This window comes from Propithecus coquereli, unplaced genomic scaffold, assembly GCF_000956105.1.
Source record: "Propithecus coquereli isolate 6110/MARCELLA unplaced genomic scaffold, Pcoq_1.0 Scaffold77, whole genome shotgun sequence".
NCBI lineage: Eukaryota > Metazoa > Chordata > Mammalia > Primates > Indriidae > Propithecus > Propithecus coquereli.
In genome coordinates, this window is record NW_012153840.1 from 2439417 (window position 1) to 2459936 (window position 20520).

General features: G+C 55.5%; 1 protein-coding gene across 3 annotated transcripts in view; it reads right to left on the reverse strand.

Moving 5' to 3' along the window:
• The window catches only part of KAZN (kazrin, periplakin interacting protein), a 432584-nt gene that overhangs the window by 65340 nt on the left and 346724 nt on the right, over positions 1 to 20520 (reverse strand). For all 3 annotated transcript variants that reach the window (XM_012662661.1, XM_012662663.1, XM_012662662.1), the window contains exons 3-4: positions 4885 to 5021; positions 2113 to 2283 (exon numbers count right to left, since the gene is read on the reverse strand). In XM_012662661.1, the coding sequence (XP_012518115.1) occupies positions 2113 to 2283; positions 4885 to 5021 (308 nt within the window). The remainder of the gene's footprint in view (positions 1 to 2112; positions 2284 to 4884; positions 5022 to 20520) is intronic.

The following is a 20520-nucleotide window of genomic DNA, read 5'->3' on the forward strand; positions in this document are numbered from 1 at the left end:
TGAGCAGCAACTCACACGCAGGCCAAGGGTCCAGTCTGGCCCCCGCCACGATCAACAAGCAGCAGCCTCGGTGGCTAAGGCAGGATGACTTACACCCTCCCGAGGACTGGGCGGTGATGCCGTGAGGGCAGACGGCAGTGCAGGGTCCTGCCTCGCACACCCTTGGGCTCGGGCCGAAGGCAGCTCTGAACCACCGGCGTCTGCCAGAAGGAGGAGCCGGAACCTGAGTTTTGTTGGCCAGAACGGAAGCAGGTTGAGAGTCCGGGCGCGGTGGGAGTGGAAGCCAAGGCGAGGGGGGCTCTCAGTCCAGAAAGACCCAGGAGGCCCGAGGCCAACCTTCCAAGGCAAGGAAGACACATCTGTCCGTCCACCGGGAACTAGGAAGGGCTGGGAGAACAGGGGCCTCATCCTGCACCCCTTTCCTGGCCTGCAACTTGAAAGGCTGCTGTCTGGGCTGCAGGAGGCAGCAGGGACTCAGCACCACGGACCCCACTGGTGGGAACCCTGTCCCCCCGACCCACCTGGGGTCCCGGCGGCTGCAGCTTTTCCCTGCCCGGGCAGCTCCCACCACTAGGGGTCGGTATTGGACAAGGAGACCCAGGAGAGGCCCCGGGACCCTGTCCTGGCCTGGCCACCTGGTCCTGAGGCAAGTGACCTTAGAAAACCACCCTGTCACCGTGAATCACGGACAGGCACCGTGCTAAGCGCTTCTCTGGCATCGCTTCACTGAAAGCCTCACAAGAGCCCCGTGGACACAGCCGACCCCTGAACAAAACAGGTTAGCACCGCCCTGGTCCGCGCACCCTGCGGCTTTTCTTCTGCCTCTGCCACCCCCACGACACCCCTCCTCTTCTTCCTCCTCCTCCTCCTCGGCCTACTCAGTGTGAGGACGACGAGGACGGAGACTTTGTGATGATCCACTTCTGCTTAGCGGAGAGCAAACAAATTTCCTCTGCCTTACGGTTTTCTTGGTGACATTTTTTCTCCAGCTCATTTACTGTGAGAACCCAGCATGTCATACATACAACATGCAAGATGTGTGTTAATCGCCTGTTTGTTACTGCTAAAGCTTCCAGGCAACAGTTGGCCGTAAGCAGTTAAGTTTTGGGGAGTCAAAAGTTATCTATGGCACTATGCAGGGGCTGGTGCCCCCTGCGTTTTTCAAAGGTCAAGGGTAAATGTACTTATCCCTACTGAGAGTGGACAGAATAGGGGCCAGAGAGGTGAAGGCTCCTGCCCTAAGCCACACAGTCAGGAAGCAACAGGGGCTGGATTCGAACCCAGCTCCCTGGGCTGTACCCACAGCGTTAGCCTACATCAGCGCTCTCGGGATGACGAATCCTGAGAGCCGTGTGCCCCACCCCACCCCTCAGGAGTCCCCGTGTGTCCTCCCGGCCACCACCACACTGAGGCCCTGGTGGTTTTCAAAGGCCCCTGTAGCCACGAGCTCTCTGCACCTACCCAGCCACCTTGTGGGGAAGGCGGGTGGGACTGTGACCCCATTCCCAGCCCAGTAACAAATACAAGGCACTGAAGCCCAGAACAGTTAAGCGAGTGGCCCAAGGTCACACAGGAGCAGGCAGAACCCACCTCCAGGGCTCTGGACCTGGGCTCTCTGCCCCACCCCACCCCCAACGCACAGGCTACGCACCTTCTCAAAAACAGAGTGTTTGGGGGTGTTTTGGGTTAGGAAAAAAATAACCTTGTCTTCCTCAATGACCGAAGTAAAACATTTTTGCTCCATAAACATTTGAAAATAGGTTAAATAAATAAATAAATGTCACTTGTAATCCTACCACCCCGAGATAACTAATGTTAACATTTTGGTGTATTTCCTCCCACATCTTTTCCTAAACAAGTATGTATATTTTAAATAAAAAATATTCTTTCTTTCATTTTTAAGAGTAGCCTGGGCAGTGTGGAGAGTCAGGGCGGGTGGACAGACGCTGTCTCAGGCTCTGGGGCTGGCGTGGCCTGCGTGGTCTCGCAGGCAAGCGTATGGAGCATCACAGGACCCCCAGCCCCTGCCCACGTCCTGCTCTGCGCCGCCCGCCCCACTCTGGGACCCTGGGGGAGCAGACGCCAGCCCGCCCGGCTGGGAAGGGGTCTCACCATGGCCAGCTCGGCCTCCAGCTCCTTCATCCGGTTGTCCTTGAGGTCCAGCTGGGAGCGCAGCGCCGTGGCGTGGTCCGTGGCCTCCTTGGCTTGGCGTCGCAGCTCCCACTTCTCGCGCTCCAGCAGGTCCTTCTCCTTGGCCAGGGCCTTGACCGCGTCCTCACTCTCCTGTGGGCGGGGGACAGAGCACGGTGGGTGTTACTACAGGCAGGGCTCCTCTTGGGCCGGGGACACCTAGAGGGGGCTTGGCCCCTGAGGGGAGAAGGATGCAGGGAGGCCCCACTGTCTTCCCAGGACTGGGCTCTGTGTGGGGCAGCCACAGCCATACTCCTGCCCCACTAGGGGCTCTGTCTCCTTCTCTGGGCCCGCCAGCGAGACCAACACCAGGCAGTGGCAGATGAGGGGCCTGCGGGAAGGGTTTTGGAGTCCACTGTGGAATTTTAGTGATCAAATGGCTGACTTTGAATCCCCAAAGGCAGTAACAATTATAGTCCGGGTGAAGTGGCTCATGTGTAATCCCAGCACTTGCGGAGGCTGAGACAGGAGAATCACTTGAGGCCTGTACTTTGAGACCAGCTTGAGCAACACAGCAAAACCTTGTTTCTACCAAAAATAGAAAAAATTAGCCAGGCATTGTGGGGTGCACCTGTAGTCCCAGCTACTTGGGAGGCTGCGGCAGGAGGACTGTTTGAGTCCAGGAGTTTGAAGTTGTGCTGAGCTATGATGATGCCACTGCACTCTACCTGGGCAACAGGTTGAGACTCTGTTTCAAAAAAAAAAAAAAAAAAAAGATGCTAATAAATAATAATGATAGCAAGCATTTTCCCCCCAGCTTGCTTTCCGAGCACCGGAAACTTCAGTGCTGACCACACTGGGCTCTGATTAGCCGCTATCATTATCCTGCTTTACAGACGAGAAGGCTGAGACCAAGGAGAGTCAGCTGTTTGCAGGAATCTCCCAGCTAGCAAGCGCAGAGGTGAGATTCTAACCCAGCCGTCTGCTCTTAACCACTGTGCCACCCCGCCCCAGGCCTAGGACGCTGATGACCCGGGGAAAAGTGGTGTGCAAGGTCAGCGAGGAGTCTGTCTCCTGCCCCGGGACCAGCACATCACTCAAGGTGTGTTTGGCTGTGGGCTGGTTCTCTGGCCCCTGTGTCCTGTCCCTGCCAAACATGAGGTGACCAGGCTTCCCTGCTGATGGGCACAGGGCCAGTGAGGCAAAGGCTCTCCCTGCCTCGACTGCTGAAGAAAGACCAGGCTCCTTGGGACCCCTCCAGCCCCTCCAGCTGGGGAAGGAGAAAGGAGCGAGGTGGACAGAGAGGGGGAGGCAGGGACCCAAGGCTGCAGAAAGATGCTGTGCTGGGCACCCGGGGAAGAAGGTGGGGGTTGGCGGAGAAGCGCAGCACAGAGCATACGGGCCCCAGGCCCTGTGAACCCCGCCCTGCTGGCCAGCTGCACGGCCGTGGATGAGTGATCTCGCCTGTGTCTGTCAGCTCATCTGTGAAATGGGGGATAATCGTATCGATGTCAATAACTAAACACACATGAGGCTCTGAGAACTTGCCTGTAAGCACTTAAAAAGCACTGCGACACAGCATGCCTGCGGGCACATGTTCACGCCCGAGCGCGCACACAGGTGTGCGTCTGCGTCATCAGACAGCGGAGGAGAGCAGGGTCCCTGTGCCTCCCTCTCCATGGGGGTCACTCCCTGAGCTCCTGTTCTTGTCACAGACAGGGACAAGCACCTGGATTCAAGTTCAGTCTCTGACAGCCCGGCCGCTCAACTCTGGCTCAGAGGCAGCATCTCTGAGTGGACTCGTTCCACTGGCCCATGGCCACCGACCGCTCAAAGAACCGCTCAAACCCTCCATCACCAGAGAAGCTTCAAGCCGAACGGAACTCCTGCCTCCGTTTCTGCCCCATGCACACGGCTTGGTCACAGCCCTTGTCACGTGGTGTCATGGGCTTGGACAGTGGTTTCCAACCATCTTTCTGCCCTGCACACCTGAAGGCCATGGTTCTCCCTACAGATGCAGCAACTCACCAAGGCCCGGTTGGCCGGGAAACTGACTTTTCTCAAGTTTTGGTATCCTCTTGGCATGTCCACACCACATACACCAGACAGATGTGTGCTGCACCAAATTCCTCAGTTATCTGACCCGTAAAGTCCTACTCATCCCACAGAGCCCAACACTATGTCACTTCCTCCATGAAGCCTTCCAAGACTCCCTCCTGCAGGCAGAATTTCCTGCGTCTCACCGGTGCTGCCCAGCTCCCTCTTCACTTTCATCACGGCGTTAGTGAGCGTCAGCTGTGCACCACCTGACGCGTGCTCATTACGTGCCAGGCACCAGGCCAGGGGCTCGGCGCTCGTCACCTCACAGAATCCCATGGCGACCTTGCAAGGTCCTTACCATCAGCATTTGCAGAAGAGGAAACGGAGGCTCTGCAGGTTAAGCGAGATGGCCAAGGGCGGACACATGGGGAGCCGGGGTCTGAACCGGCCGGACTCCTGAGTCCACACTGTCCCGCCCATGCTGTCCTGTCCGGGCCTGTCTGCCCAGGAGACACGGAGCCCCCAGCCAGGCACTGTGCCAGTTTCATCTCGGTGCCCAGGCCTGGCTGGACACACGGGAGGCCTCCCACCTGTGTTTCGGGATTCGAGAGGCAGACCCCGTGCTGGGCCCAGAAGGTGGCCCGCGGGCAGGGGAGACGGGGGAGCTGGCGTGTCCGCAGAGGGGAGGGCAGGGGTGGGGGGGCGGCTGCTGACCTTGCGGTGCTGCTCGTAGTTGCGGATGAAGTCGCGGAGCTGCTCCTCGCGGCTCTCCAGCGTGGCGTACAGCTGCTGCATCTGGCTCACCAGGTCTGTCTTCTCGCCCTTTAAGCGCTTCCGGTCGGCTTTCATGGCTGGGGACAGAAGAGCGAGTTAGCGCCCGAGACCCTCGCTGTCTCCTCCAGGTGCCTGAACGCTGAGTGGGACATCACCACTGTCGCTTCTTTGACAGGGCTCAGAGGATGAAGTGTCCCTCCCCAGCTCCCGCGTCACTTACCGGCTTTTCCCGGATTCAAACCCAGGCCCACCTGTGTCTAGAGTACCTATCCCCACCTGTCGGATTACTCGATCCAGCCAGGGCAGCAAGTGCTTGTTTAAATGTCCTTCCCAGCAGCTCAGGGAAGAGCTGGGGCCTGGTGAGTTCGACACCCACAACCCAGGGAGCTGGAGGGCCCCGATTCCCGGCCGCAATGAACCCCTAGGGCCATGCCGAGCCCGTCGGAACCCCTGAGCCCAGCCCGACAGTCCCTCACATGAGAAGTGTTAGATTAAAAACACGCACCAAGATATGACACCAGAAATATGAGCGATAAAAGGAAAAAGAGATAAATTGGATTTCATCAACATTAAAAACTTCTGTGCATCAAAGGATGCCGCTGAGATAGTAGAGAGAAAATATCTGCAATTATCCTCTATCTGAGAAGGAAGGCACTGACATCTAGAATGTACAAGTCAGTCTTACAGCTCAATAATAAAAAGACAAAGAACTCATTTTAAAAACGGGCAACAGACGTGACTAGATATTTCTCCAAGAAATGGCCAACAAGCATGTGCCAAGGTGCTCGACACCCTCCGCCATCAGGGAAATGCAAATCAAAGCCACAATGAGATACCACTTCCCACTTGCTAGAGTGGCTAAAATAAAAAAGACAGTAACAAGTGTTGATGCGGATGCAGAGAAATCGGACCCCTCATGTACAGCTGGTGGGAAGAGAAAATGGTGTAGCTGCTTTGGAAAACAGTCTGGCAGTTTCTCAAAAGATTAAACGTAGAGTTACCACCTGACCCGGCAGTTCTACTCCCAGGCATACATCCAAGAGAAATAAAAACATGTGTCTACACAAAAACTTGATACAAATGCACTATTTATACTAGCCAGAAAGGCAGAAACCACCCAAAAGTCCATCAATGGATGAATGAATACACAAAATGAGATACAGCCACACAATGGAATATTATTTAACAATAAAAAGTACGTTGTGTCCCTCAGTGTCTATGGGGAATGGCTCCAGGATGCCCTGTAGACACCAAAATCCACAGATGCTCAAGTCCTTTGTATAATATAAATGGCGCAGTGTTTGCACGTCACGTGTGCACGTCCTCCTGCACACTTACAATCATCTCTAGATTACTTACGATACCTAATGCAACGTAAACGTTATGTAAACAGTTATTATACCCCATTGCTTAGGGAATACACCATGAGGAAAAAAACCAAGAAAAAAGCCAGTCCGTGTTCAGTACGGACGCAACCACCCATGTTCCCACCAAGTATTTCTGCTCCGCGGTTGGCTGAATCCACACACATGAAACCCAGATACGGAGGCCCAGCTGTGCCGGTGTCTGCAGCAACGGGGAGGAACCTTGGAGACACGCTCAGAGTTTGGAAACAAACTCAGCCTGTGCATATGAAAGAGTTGGGGACACCAGCCATGGCGGCGTGAGGATGCCGAGCTCCTGGCCTGGTGCCCAACATAAGCTGACGTCCTTCTGGCCCTGCGGGGCCCCTTTTATCCTCCTGCCCTTTGCCCCCTCCCCTGGGTAGAACAGGGTGGGAGGCAGGTCAGCTGGGGCCATGCCATCATGTGCACAGAGCCAGGGAGAGGAGACCCATGCAGTGGGACCCCAGGTCTCGGGCGGCCCTTTAAATTCCAGCTTTGAGCTTCCTGGCTCCCGCAGCTGGGTCCGTCCCCTTCCTGGTCAGCTCGGCAGAGCTGCGGCTCAGGTCACCAGGGCTGGAATGCCCGGCCTGCTGGGCCGGAACCTTAAACTGGAGCGACAGCAGAGTCCACGGAGAGAGGACTCTTCCGCTTCCTTCCTGCCAAGCAGGGGGGCCGCACCGCAAGCCTGGGGGGTATGTGCCGGAGGGAGACACAGCTGGGTTAGTTTTGTGCCCTGACCTCCAGCACAGTGTGGCCGCATTACTGGTGAACCTCACTTTAAGAAAACCCCGCATCTAAAGAAGTAACCCGGCCAGAAGGCACCTTACCGAAGAGCGTGGCCCAGCTGTCACAGATGAGTTGGAAACATCCGTCTGCACAGCCTCAAGGGACTCTGGCTGCACTTCTACGGGAGGTGGATGGGTGCGTGGGTACTTCTGCCATCCCGTCTTACGGGGAGGAGGCTACGGCCACACAGCCCGTCAGTGGCAGGGCTGGGGTCGAGCTGGTCAGTCTCAGGCTGGTTTCACACTGCTGGGCTCGAGAGCAGCACAGGGTGCTGTTGAGTTTGGGGAGTTGCTTTGGGGAGGTGGGGGCGCTGACCCAAGCAATGTTACCACAGTGGCCTCCCGGAGCCTCTGACGGCCCTCATGCCCCAGAGGGGAGACGCTGCTGCCAAGCAGGTTGCACGGGCTCCCCCAGGGGCTCACACCTCTGCCCTCTGGTTGGCAGCAAAGTCACGTCTCTGCCCTCTGGTTGGAAATTAAACCCCCCTGGGCTCTGACTTACCACCTTCATTAACCCCATTTGGATGAAAACCAAACTCCAGACTTTGCTCTTGGCAACTGGAGACTGGGAGGGAAGTCCCTTCGACCCCCTAATGTGGCATTCCTGGGCCTTTTCTGACTTTTGCCAGGTGGCCCTTGAGGGGGGCGACGGTGCAGCCTCTTGCCGTTCCACCCTCTCACCACCTGCCCAGCGGTCGAGGGGCATCTCTGCGTGTGCACACGTCTCTGCGTGGACGTGTTGGCTGCCACCGCGGTGGGGCAGGGGCTCTACCGTCTGACCGGGGGCTGGACCTGTGCCTTCAGATTAGTAGCTTCTTCCTAAGAGGAGACCTGGAGCTCCCCCCAAACTGTCCAATTAAGCACCTACTGTGTGCCAGGCTCCATGCTTGCTGCTGTGAGAACAGGGGTGAGCCAGACGCAGTCCCTGCCGTGTGGGTGGCTGACATTTGTATCCACCCACCCTCCTCCTCCTCACCAAGATAACTCCAATTTTGTTTGGAGAGGGCGACGTGTCCAGCTAAAACACTCAATTGCCCGAGCTCCCCTGCAGCTAGAAGGGGCATGTGTCACGGTTCCGGCCATGCAGATGTACACAGACACCCACTGGGAAATCCACTGCTGTCTTTATACGCAGTCTAGTGAGCACAAGGACGGAGACATGGGTCGAGAAGGCGGGGTGGGAAGAACAGGACGCCTGAGTCCCTGGTGGCGCCACCCGACCAGGATTCCTTATAACAGGAGAAAACCAAGCCCCAGTGTTTGTGGGGTTTCTTATCACAACACGCTGCTCCTGGCTGGCATGTCAGGGCAGGCTGGAGGGTGCTGTGACCCCCACATTGACAGGTTCGCTTTACGCTTTTTTCCCACGAGCGCCCTGGGGGAGCCTTGCTCTGTCCAGCGCTGGGCTGGACCCTGCCAGGCTGAGGACCAAGGCAACACGGAAGCTGAGTCTTTGGGCACGAACGCCAAGTAAAGGTCAACTAAAAATGACAATAAGGCGTCTGTGGAACCGTCACGCACACACAGAGGCCGACGAGCAGTCTGTATACAGCTGGTGTAACTCTTCACGCAAACAAAGGCGGATGGCGTGATGGACCCCCAAGAAATAACTTAAAATCTATACACACATAGCTATGAAAACGACACAGCGGACTCTTCCCTCCTTCCTTGTCGCTCTGCGCCCGTCTTTCCTTCAAAGCCCCTTTCTGATGTTCTCCAAACGCTGCTGATGCAAGACGGGCTGCCGGCCCACGTCTCTCTGCAGCCTGGCTCGGCCTGCAGCGCCCCAGCGCTCCGTTCACCGTCCCAGGCATCCGGCTTCACCCAGGCGGTTCCGTTCCAGCAGCCAGGCCACCAGAACCAGCGCATGGCGGCCAGCAGTGTCACACCCAGCAGGATCACGGAATGAGACCCGTCCGGCTCCTGGGAGTGTGGGGGTTGCCGCGGGTGGGAGGGAGCGTGAAGGGGGACAGACTTAGTTTTCCAACTCAGAGGTGACCACACGCACGTGTGAGACAAGGGCATAACCAGGGGCCCAGCTGCGGCCCCATAACAGTGGCACTTTTCTGAGGATGTCACTGCTCCCAAGCTTCCACAGTGGATCTCTTCTTCCTTCCCTGGCTTAGGGTGCCCTGCCCCAGGTGTAGATGCAACAGAACAGTGTCAGCCCCACGTTTGACACCTGCAAATGCAACTTTTGGCGGGTGGGGACCAGAGAGAGAAGACAGGTCTCTGAAGTCATGCCTTCGCTCCCCCTGGGCAAACCGGACCCTCACCTCCAATGCCCAGGGGCAGGGGAGGCCACAGCTGACACACACACAGAAAGGACAGGTTAATTCTCAGCTTTTCAGCTTCTGGGGCCTGTGGGCCTGGAGAGTAAGGGATTTTCAAGGGAAATCTTGAGCACGAAGGGTTTCTCCTTAGAACCACACCTGGGACTGAGGGACAGGCTCTCATCTTTCCCCTCTCTGAGCCTCAGTTTCCCCCAGCATCCCAGCATAGTAAGGGTGCTGGATTTTGTGAGCTGCCTTTTAGCTTCTGAGATCCCAGCAGACCTCACCTTGACCACTCACTGCCCCACATGAAGGGGTGCCAGGGCACCAGAGACACCCCCACGAACACGCACACGGCCAAGGCCAAACAATGGGGCATGATGGCCACCGGTCTGGGTGCAGAGCTCTGACCTCCCACCCTGGCTCTGAGCCCGCAGGTACGCCACTTAACCCTGAGCCTCAGTCTCCCAGACTTTAAGACGATTCCCAGGTACTGACACTTAGGAAGTGCTAGGGACTGCTCTATGCCCTTTATGGGTTTTGGTCACTTAATTCTCACAACTACCTTATGAAGTCATCCCACATTTCAGACGAGGAAGTGGGCAACCAAGGAGATTAGGAACTTGGCTGAGTGGCGAGTGGCAGAGGCCACTCAGTCCCAGCACCAGCCTCCTCACCGCCCTGTTCTGCTGCCTCCGAAATCGCCAACCCCAAACCACCCCCACGGCACAGCTGGTGACCATACACTTGTCCTTATCTGTGCACAGGGTGGGGCTGAACCTGTTTCTCAGAGGAGGAAACAGGCCTGATAACCCCACAGCTGAAGTAGCGGACCCTGGCCTGAAGTCTAGGACGCCTGACTGTGACCCTCTCGCACCCCATCACGAACCCTCCTGTGTGTGCCCACTGCTGTAAACAGCGCAACCTGCGGCACCAGGCCACAGAGCCCGCAGATGACCCCGATGCTCACACCGAACGCTCCCGCTATGAGAGGCTGTTTCCGCAGCTCTCGTACCTTCCTGCTAGGGCTTGCCGAGGTTTCCGTTAGAGGTGGTTCGACATGCTGGCGTGCACCCCACTACTGCTGTGTGTGCGTGTGCGCGTGCGTGCACGGCAGCGGCTCTGAAGGAATCCTCCCAGCCACCTCCTCCCTGTTCTGGGATCTTCAGCCAGCCCACGACACCGTCTAATTCCACGCACACCGTCTAATTCCACGCACATAGTCAGGTTTCCCATCAGTCTGAGCTCAGAAGCCCATGGGCCCAGTCCTGGATGTTCCAAGGCCAGGGGCCCTTGTAAGAATTTCCAGTCCAGGGAGACCCCTGACAAATGGGCTCAGAGGTGGGGAGGGAGGTGGCAGGTAGTCAAGCGGAACCAGCCCACGTATGGCAATCTCTGCCACGGCCAGCAGAGGGCCCCCTTTCTTTTCCATTCAATACTCCGAACCCGCAGGACCTGCAGGATGTAAAATAAGGAGGGGCAGGCGGGACCAGGAGGGCCTGGAAACCAATCTGTTGGGCTTGAACCCTCTGAATAAACACCCACTACAATGTGAGGCTCAGAGTTCTTCCAGCTCAACTTCCCTTTACAGACGGGGAAACAGAGGCCCAGAGAGGGAAAGAGAATGTCTGACGTCACACAGCGATTCTGCCCAGGTGTCCTGACTCTTAGGCCAACACAGTTGGGTTAGAAGCACTGATTTAGGAATCTGCCCAAGTTGCATTAAGTCTCAGCTTCCTCCTCTGTAGGATGGCGACTGAGGGCATCGCTGTTCCTTGGTGGTGTGGGAGTTGGCTCCAGGACCCGCCTGGATACCAAATCCACAGATGCTCAAATCCCCGACATAAAGTGGCACAGTATTTGCATATAACTCACGCACGTCCTCCCGTATACGTTGAGTCATCTCTAGGTTACTTTGAATACCTACTACAACGCAAAGCTATGTAAACAGTTGTCATACTGTATGGCTTAGAGACTAACGACAAGAAAGAAGTCTTGTGCATGTTCGGTACACACACAACTATCATTTTTTTTTTTGCCAAATATTTTCAATTCGAGTTTGGTCAGATCCACGGATGCAAACGGCTGACTATGCAGTAATTCCTGCCCCAGCTGTCTTGTCCTGAGTGACCTGGGGGGTGCGAGCTCTGAGCACGTGGGGAGAAGAGAACCTCAGAAAGACACAGTGTCAGAGTCAGGGAGCCCCGATTCCAGTCCTGCCGCCGCCCCTCACTAGCTGGAGGCCGGAGACACCACACACACCTTCTCTGAGCTTCCGGCTCCCGAGCTGTTGTGCTGCACGTGACAATGTCTGCCTCGTGAGGCTCTATGTGACGTGACCCAGTTCAGAGCTGGGCTGAAGACAGCAGGTGCTCAGTGAGCGCTGGTCTTCTGTCTCCCGGCTCCCCACGGCTCCCAGGCCTGAGCTCCCGCCCTGGAGGCCCTAGGAGACACAGGCTGGCTTGACCAACAGGCTGGTTTCTGAGAAAAGAGCCCAGGGCCGGGAGGAGGGAGGGCAGCAAGGTCAAGGCCGTAGATTTATGGTCTGGGACTGGTGTGCGCCGGTTTATTTTGGCTTTTCCCATCTGAAAGATGAGTACGGCTGAGTTCAGAAGCGGTTAGAGTTTAACCTCCTCTAGAAAGGCGACTCAGCCTCTTGCCCCGGCAGGTGGTGCTCAGGCGAGAGAGAAAAGCCAACCCAAGGAGCTGGACAAGTGGCAGACACCCGTGGTGGCTGAGAAAACTGTGTCCCAGGGCCAGGCCTGGGGTACAGGGACACGGGCTGGGCTGGCTGGCCCGGGTCCAACCTGGGCGGCTCTGCTCCTCACAATGTTAATGGCAGACCTGGAACTTGACCCCAGGATTTTGACGCTCAGACCCACGATCTTTCCAGGTGTCCCACAGATCTTTTCTCCAAGCGCACCCCAGAAAGTTAGTCAGCATGACCTTCCCACCCTGTTGCCTGCCTGTGGCAGGAAAAGCAAGTATCTGGAATAGGTTCTTACTTTCCAGTCCCGTGGCCGTGGCAGACATCACTAATCAACCAGGTGAACCTGGGTTGGCTAGTGATGTCTGACACAGGCACGGGAAGGAAACATGGCCCATTTGCCAACTCTGCCTTGGACAGTCAGGCAGGCAGATGCCAACAGTGACTGATCAGGGTTGGCATGTTTGAGAACTACTCAGTGACCCTTGCTTGGGTCAATGCTGTGCCAATTACCAGCACAATCCATGGAACTAAGGCCGCCCAATTCTACTTAACCAAAAGAGTGAGAAGCAGTTTTCTCAACTCGTGGAAAACCAGTCCCTTCATACCAATGAGATGGTGGCAAACACACTCCCACCAGCGTGTTTAACAGCGAGAGAGCAGACTTGATGTCCCTCAATTGGGTCAAAGGTAAGTGAAGAATTACTAGGTTTTCGTACTTTTTTTTATGTCCACCCACGACTAGCAACAGGAACTCCAGGAGGGCAGGGACCTGGCCTGTCTCGTCCGCCAACTGTATTCCCAGCAACTCCAGCAGGGCCTGGCACGTCGGAAGTGCTCAGGAAATAGTGACAGACTCTCAAATGAGTGACTGAACAAGGTGGACAGCCCGTGGGCAGTGGGAGCCTGTGCCATGAGGGCAGAGAATGTTTTTCTTTGCCTGTCTCCCCTCACGCTCCCCGGGAGCGACAGGCCACGCTAATTTCCCTCGTGCCTCCAGACAGGACCCCGAGCATCGGCCTTGGTGCTCCTGCAGCCGGCCGCAACGTGGCTGAAGTTCTTGCCAAACTGCCTTGGGCTCTGCAGACTGTGTCCACGTCCACTTCTCATGGCTCCCGCCATGTCCCAGGCAGGACATAAAAAGACACCGGTGGACCAAAGCTTCTACTGACGCAGGGCCCTGGTAGACGTTTCAGGTGCTCAGAGCTGGGGACAGACCCCAGACACTGTGCTTCCACCAGAGGTGAGACCCAGGCTCCAGGAGTGCAGGGACCAGTTCTCCCATGGGGCCCCCTGCCATCAGCCTGGCCACCGCGGTGCCTTCCCTTCATTGCAAGAGCCCCCTGCACTTCGTGTGTGCCCGCCATGGACTTTTCCCAGCGTCACACCAACATGCGGCTCTCTCCTGTGTCTTTAACAGGAGACCCTCATTTGACCCCACTTTCCTCTCCAGCTCTCATCCTACTTCTTTTCTTCCTTTTGGAGCAAAAACGCTCAAGAGGATTGTCCACATCACCGTCTCCACATCACCTCCCGTCCTCTCTGGGACCCACTCCGGCCTTCTCAAGGTCACTGACAACCTCCAAGCTGTGAACCCCAGTCTCCCCTTGATGTCTTCCACCTGCAGCAGACCTGCAAGACCCCTCCATGGAACCTGTCCTGGAGCCTGGGCAGGGGGAGGCGGGAGGGAGGGGCTGCAAGGCCTCGCCTGGCCACTTGGAGAGCCCCTGCCACAGGCCTGGATGCCGGGGCCAGGGCTCCCACTGGGGAAGCTGGAGAGGGCTGGGCCAGGCCCTGGAGGGGATGAGAGGCTGCAGACAGAGCGACAGGAAGGGCTGCAGGGGGCGGGGGCCTACTGCGTGTGGGGCACACTGCCCAGAAAGGGCTTGGAGCTCACCTGGAAGCCAGGAGGGTGGAGGGGCCCGGGGGCCCAGGCCAGGCTTCCTATTCCTCCCCCGGGAAGCCAGGGGAGCAGGGGGGTGGTGCGATCAGCAGGAGGGAAATGGGAGGGGCCAGGCGGGGAGGGGCCGGTGGTTGTGGTTGTTTTTCAGCCTCTGAAGGGGAGTCCAGGAAAAGTCCTCCTTCCTCCTAATCACCACTAAAAATAGTGACAGGGAATGAGCCGGAACACCGACATTCCCTAGGTGGAGGCGGGAGGGGCGTGGAGAATTCTGGAAATGCAGCATCAGCCACAGGCCCCACGTCCCACACAATGAGGACTGTTTGTTAAAGTCTATGTTGGCGTGTGAGGTCCTTTCTCAGGCAAGATGATGGCTCAGGTCTGTCCCAAGAGATGAGGAGGAGGAGGAGGAGGAAGAGGTGGCAGTGCCTGTGGCAGGAATGGCTAGTGGACAGGCAGGCAGGCCCCCAAGCTGCCAACTAGCATGCTGTGTGGCCTTGGGAATTCATGCACCTTCTCTGGGCTTTGCTGTCCTACTCCAGACTGTCCATCAGGAAGCTGCCCTGGGCACCCCACGATTTGGGGACGATCTTACCACCCCCTCCGGCCACCCCCAAACCACGGAGACCCCGTGGGGCTGTTTAAGGTTAGACGCAGGCGGCAGCCTGGCAGCAGCAGGTCAGTCCCTCCCCGGCAAGCTGAGAAGCGAGGAGAGAGGCTGCGCAGAGCAGAGGTCCAGAGAGAGCCACTCTGGGTTCGAATCCTGCTCTGCCACTCGCCAGATGTGGGACCTGAGCAAGTGGCATCATGCCAGTCTCTGTGCCCCCTGTGAAAGGGGGATATGAGAGTCCCTACCTGGGCGCGTGTTCCGCGAGCACGCACCGGGTGCTCACCTGCGCTGAGAAGTTCACCGCGGCACCGTCTGTAAAAGCTCCAAACTGGAAACTCCCCAAACACTTCTCCCTCGCCAGGAGAACGGCTGCGCCCGTTGCGGTCCCATCGCACGGCCCAGTGAGAACAAGCAAGTCACAGCCACGTAGGACACAGACACAATGTCGCGCTAGTGGAGCCAGACAGCGTGCAAGACAGACACTGATCTACGGGGCTAGAGGTCACGAGGCGGAGAGTGGCAGGAAGGGTCCCAGAGGTTCTCGGACACTGACAACATCCCAGTGCTTGATCTGGTTGCTGGTGGCACAGGTGTGTTCAGTTTGGGAAATTCACTAAGATGTAAACAAGGTTTGCACTTTTCTGCGCGATGTGATACTTTAATAAAAAGCTTTACAAACAGCATCCCCGTCACAGGACGCATGTGCATGCTGCGTATTGTATGTGCAGTGCCCCCAGCAGCGCCAGCGTGTGCAGGCAGTGCAGTAATCCCGGCTCGTGTTCTCTGGGTGGCTGCTGGCTCAGGGGACACCCCCATGAGGTGGCAGTGAGGTGGGACAGCTCCAGGTGGGGCCAGGTGAGTGGCTGTCCTTGCCATGAACCTGGGACCGAGGAAGGAATATGAGCTCTAGGCTTGGTCCTGGGTTCAAGTCCTGCCTGCTATGACGGCATCCGTGTGTGACTTAGGTTAGGGTTACGAGAGAGGACTTCCTAAGGCGCCAGACAGTGCTCAGCACGAGGAAGGTCAATGGCTTCCCCAGCGCCAACAGCGACGACGACGATGACTATCATTAACAGTAACAGTCGCAGTTGGACTCATGGAGTTTTCTGTGGGTGAGGGATTGTTCTATGCCGTGTACATTTTCACTGAATGTTTCCTCGCAGCGAGCCCCTAAGGTAGTTAGGATCCTTGACTCCAGTTTACCAATGAGGAAACTGAGGCAAAGGCAGGGTAGGCTGACCCGGCTGGTAAGAGGCAGAGATGGGATTCAGCACAAGTGGGTTGGGCTCAGAACTGTGCTCTTAACCTTGCCTGGGTGGGCAGTGCCTGGTGCCACATGGCTGGGGTGGACACTGGCCTTGGGCACGGGAGAAGGCTGCAGTGGGGAGGGGCATGCTTGGTGGCAGGCCCCAGGCCCCACTTCTCCCTGGAAGTGGGGGTGGGGTGGACTGCTGCGTCCCCGCAGGGACCTAGGATGGCTGCTGGGATAACAGGAGTCCCAGTCCAGGTGCAACTTGCAGCAGGACATTAAGGATTTGGGTCCTGTTCAGTCCACCATTGGTCATGTGGCCTTCGGGAAGCCCAGCCACTTCTCAGAGCCTCAGTGTTCAACTCTGTCAAATGGGTACAATAAAACCGTCCAACTTTATAGGCTAACATGATGTCTAAAGATGAGCTTTATAACCCATAGAGACTTCAAAGGTGTGAAGACAGCTGTGACTATGGGTGGGGGGGCAACTCCCAGGGGGCTGCCGCTGCCCGCCCCATGCCAGAGCCAGTCCAGGAAGACAGGTCCGTCTATGTCTGGCATTAAGTGTCAACAAGATCCAAGCCACCAAGTTTCCTTTCACAGTCACAAAAATCACATCCTGATCTTGATTTGTCTGACTTCTGTGAGATTCTCCCAACTGCATCCTAATTTGGTAGAGGAAGAAAGGAGTGTTTTTTATCAACTTCCTAAATCCTCAGCAATAATTATTATTTTTAATTTTTGCGATCCTGTCTTTGATTTCCCCCTCTTCCAGGGGACCCAGTGACTGCAGCCAACAGAGGTGTGGCCACGAGAAATCACAGAGAACGATGCTCTCATCTTCTCCAACTGACAGGTGCTGCTTCTACGGTGTAGCCGGAAACTGGAGACCTTGGCCACTGCCATCCCCTGGCCGGGGCCTGGGAGCTACCTGACGCCACCCCTTAATTGGAGGGGCGCAAGAGTTTTACAGCAAGACTGGAAGTCTACTGTAATTAAGACCTCTATAAAATATTTAGACCGATATGCCCAGCTATATTAGTGATTATACATTTAAATGTTAACGAGTGTAATTAGATGAGAGATTAGCCAAGCCTGTCACTAAATATATATTCAGGACTGATAAACTATCGCACCATAAAATTATATATGTGAGCAGATGTACATACTTAGACTTCTCGGATGGACTTTAACTAGTCTTATCTAAAAAAAAAAAAAGCTCAAAGAATGGTCCAGAAAAGGGAGGGGGGAGCAGAGATTTAGCGGGCTGCGGGAAGGCAGGAGATCAGAGGGGAGGACCCCGAAGACCCCACAGGGTCCTTAGAAATTGCAAAGACCAAATAAGTTAGTGTATATGAAAACTCGCACACCTCTGTGGATGGAGAACTCACTACTCCTAAGAATAGTTGGTTTTAGCTGTAATGATCCCATCCTAGAGGCAAGCTTATGCAAATGGGCTATAGGGGTGACATGCGGGTGTCCCTCAGAACTCTAAGGCTTTAAATCCAATCGTATACCACTAGTGAGACCACAGTATCTGCAGAAGTTGCTTTAAAACAACAAATCACCCCCTAGGTCAAGAACAAAATGAGCAGGACGTGGCCATGGCCTTACTAACACAAAGGCTGATATTTATTTATTAATTCAGTAGGAACTTGCTGTGGGCGTCTCTGTGCCAAGCCCTGAGTGGGCTGGGGAGTGTGGGGAACCAGCACAGACACCGGTCTTTATTCTGGTGGAGATTATGCTGGAGCAAGGCAGACAAACACATGACACATTTTTAATTATTATTTAAATGCAATTATTTAAACACATGCTGAGGTCAGTGCTGTGAAGTAAATAAACAGGGAATCCTGGGCAGCGGGTGGCATGGTGTGGGAGGGATGGAAACGAAGCCAGACACGCCAAGAGGAGGGACTGTTACAGCAGGAGGAACAGCAAATGCAAAGGCCCTGAGGCAGCAAAGAACTCACTATTTTCTAGCAGTGAAGGCCAGTGTGGCCAGAGGGCCAGGACATGAAGTCTGGGAGGGGCCTGTGTGGAGGAGTCGGGTTTTCTCTGAAGGGAAGAGGCAGCACGGCGCTCATCTCCTGTGGCTTCGGCAGCACGTGGCCACAACGGGGGGCTCAGTACAAATCTGTCGTCTCGTGGTGCTGGAGGCCCGAAGCTTGGAATAGAGAGGTGGCAGGGCCGTGTTCCCTGCAAGGTCTCTGCCAGCTTTTGGTGTTGCTGACAATCCCTGGCGTGCCTTGGCTGGTGGACGTGTCACTCCAACCTCGGCCTCTGCCTGTCTTCTCGTCACCTCCCTCGCTGTGTCCTTCCCCTCTCCTCTCTTCCAAGGACACTTGTCCAGGATGATCTCATCTCAAGATCCTCACCTTAACTACATCTGCCAAGACCCTTTTTCCAAATGAGGTCGCAGCCACAGGTTCTAGGTGGACATACCCGTTGAGGGGCCACCATTCGACCCACTACAGCAGGGAAGGGGTTAAGTGAGGGCTGCCTGCCTTCCGATCGCTCTGGCTGCCTTGTGGAGACCAGGCTGGCACAAGTGGAAGGGAGGCTGGTCAGGGCTTTGCCACCACCCAGGAGGCAGGACAGTGACTCAGAACAGGGCAGCCGCAGCAGCAGGGACGGAGCAGATGCAGCTGACACACACTGGAGAGGGAACTGCGCCCACCAGAAGGGAGGCGGTTACCAGAAAACTCCTAAAATATGGGGTCGGGAAGGAGTCAGCCCAAACCAAGCACGGGCCCAGACCTGCCCATAGTGACAGTTTGTCTTTAGTTGGTACCACACTGGAGGACAGATGGAAGCCCCAAATCATCGCAGCTCAGACATGCCAGCAGCCACAGAGGCCACCTCAGGCCCCGTTCTCCACGCAAGAGAGAGCTCTAGACACACAGAACATCAGGCAGCTACATTTCTCCCTGAGAAGTGATGAACTGGTACTGTGGGTTAGACATCAGGCTCTTGTGAGTTCGACTTATCTGAGTCTGTCATAAAAATTCTGACCTTTTAGAGCTGGAGAGCAGAATGTGAAATTGTAGAAGGAAAATGCCACCCCCTCCCCAGCTGTCTCAGCCCATCCAGTTCATATAAACTTTTTAGAAAAGTAGTCTTTATTTAGTGTTCACTGTGTGTCAGAAGTGTTCTAAGACTTTGTATATATTATTAATCCTTATAATAACCCTATGAAGAAGGTGCTATTATTATTAACTGTTATTACTCCCAATTTACAGATGAGAAAACTGAGGCACAGAGAGGTTAGACCATGTAGCCAAGGTGCCGCTATAGAAAAACACCAGCCTTCAGAGACTTATTTCTCATGAGCCAAGAAAACAATTTAGCCAGAGCCAGGCAGGGCGAGGGCAGGCATCTGGCAGGAGAGCTGGCCTCAGCCCCACAGACTGACTGCTGACCATCCCTTCAGAATTGCTGGCAGCTCTCAGACAAATCCCCTCCCTTCCCCCTAAGCAAGAGACATGTGCCAAGATGTTTCCTGGGAGGGTGGCTTTCTGGACAGTGACAAATGCCAGAGTTCCATGGGGGCCAGCAAATACCCTCCTACACAAGAAGCACAGTGCCGAATTCTGGGGCTCTCCCCCAGCATGCTGGAAATGCCACGCCATGAAAAGTTTATCCAGCAGAGCTCGACTGGTTAATCTGGGGACTTGGCCTGGAGACGGTTTGACATTGAAGAAGGTGACAGAATTATACGAAAAACAACAGCAGCAGCAATAATAACCATACCCAACCTCTGCCACGGAGGACTGTGTTTGACAAAACATTTCCCAAGCTTTCCTAGAAGCACCCTTTCAGGTTGGCAAGATGGGAACCTACAGTCCCACTTTACACAGCAGAAACCAAGGCTCCAAAGGTCAAAGTCAAGCCTGGCGCGGTAGCTCGCTCCTGAAATCCCAGCACTTTGGGAGGCCCAAGTGGGAGGATTGCTTGAGGCCAGGATTTTGAGACCCGCCTGGGCAACGTAGTGAGACGCCATCTCTTAAAAAAAAAAAATAGCCAGGCATGGTGGTGCCTGCCTGTAGTCCCAGGTACTCAGGAGGCTAAGGCAGGAGGATCAAGCCTGCAGTGAGCCATGATTGGGCCATTGCACTCCAGCCAGGGCAACAGAGCGAGACTCTATCGCTAAAATAAAAAAGAGGGAAGAAAGTCAAAGTTACCTGCTCACAAATGAATCAGAGACAGACAGGACTTGGAGTTCAAATTGCAGGTTTCTTAATCTTTAGATAAATTCTCCCACTCCCTGAATCCTGCTGGTGTGGATGGCTTCAGGCAGAGGGAGCCTGAAGGATTCGGACTCATCCAGAAGGACGAAAAGCAGAATTTCAGCCCTTTCTCCAGACCAGAGAGCAAATCAGTTCTCAGTTCTTGCTCAGCCTAGGAGTCTGGGTCAGTGGTTTCTCCCAGACAAAACCATCCCCTGGAATGAGCGCCAGTCTCCTAAGGCTCTCAGCAATCAGCTCACTGGAGCATCCTTCCCGTGTAAATGCAGAGACAGCCAAGCAAAGAATTTCTGAGCTGCAGAGTAATTATTTCTCGAACGTGCCCCAGGGCCTTTGCATTTACCATTCACGCTGCCTGAAATGCTCCCGCCACCAATCCCAAGCACAGGGCTCATTCTCCTGCCTCCTTCAGGTCTTGAC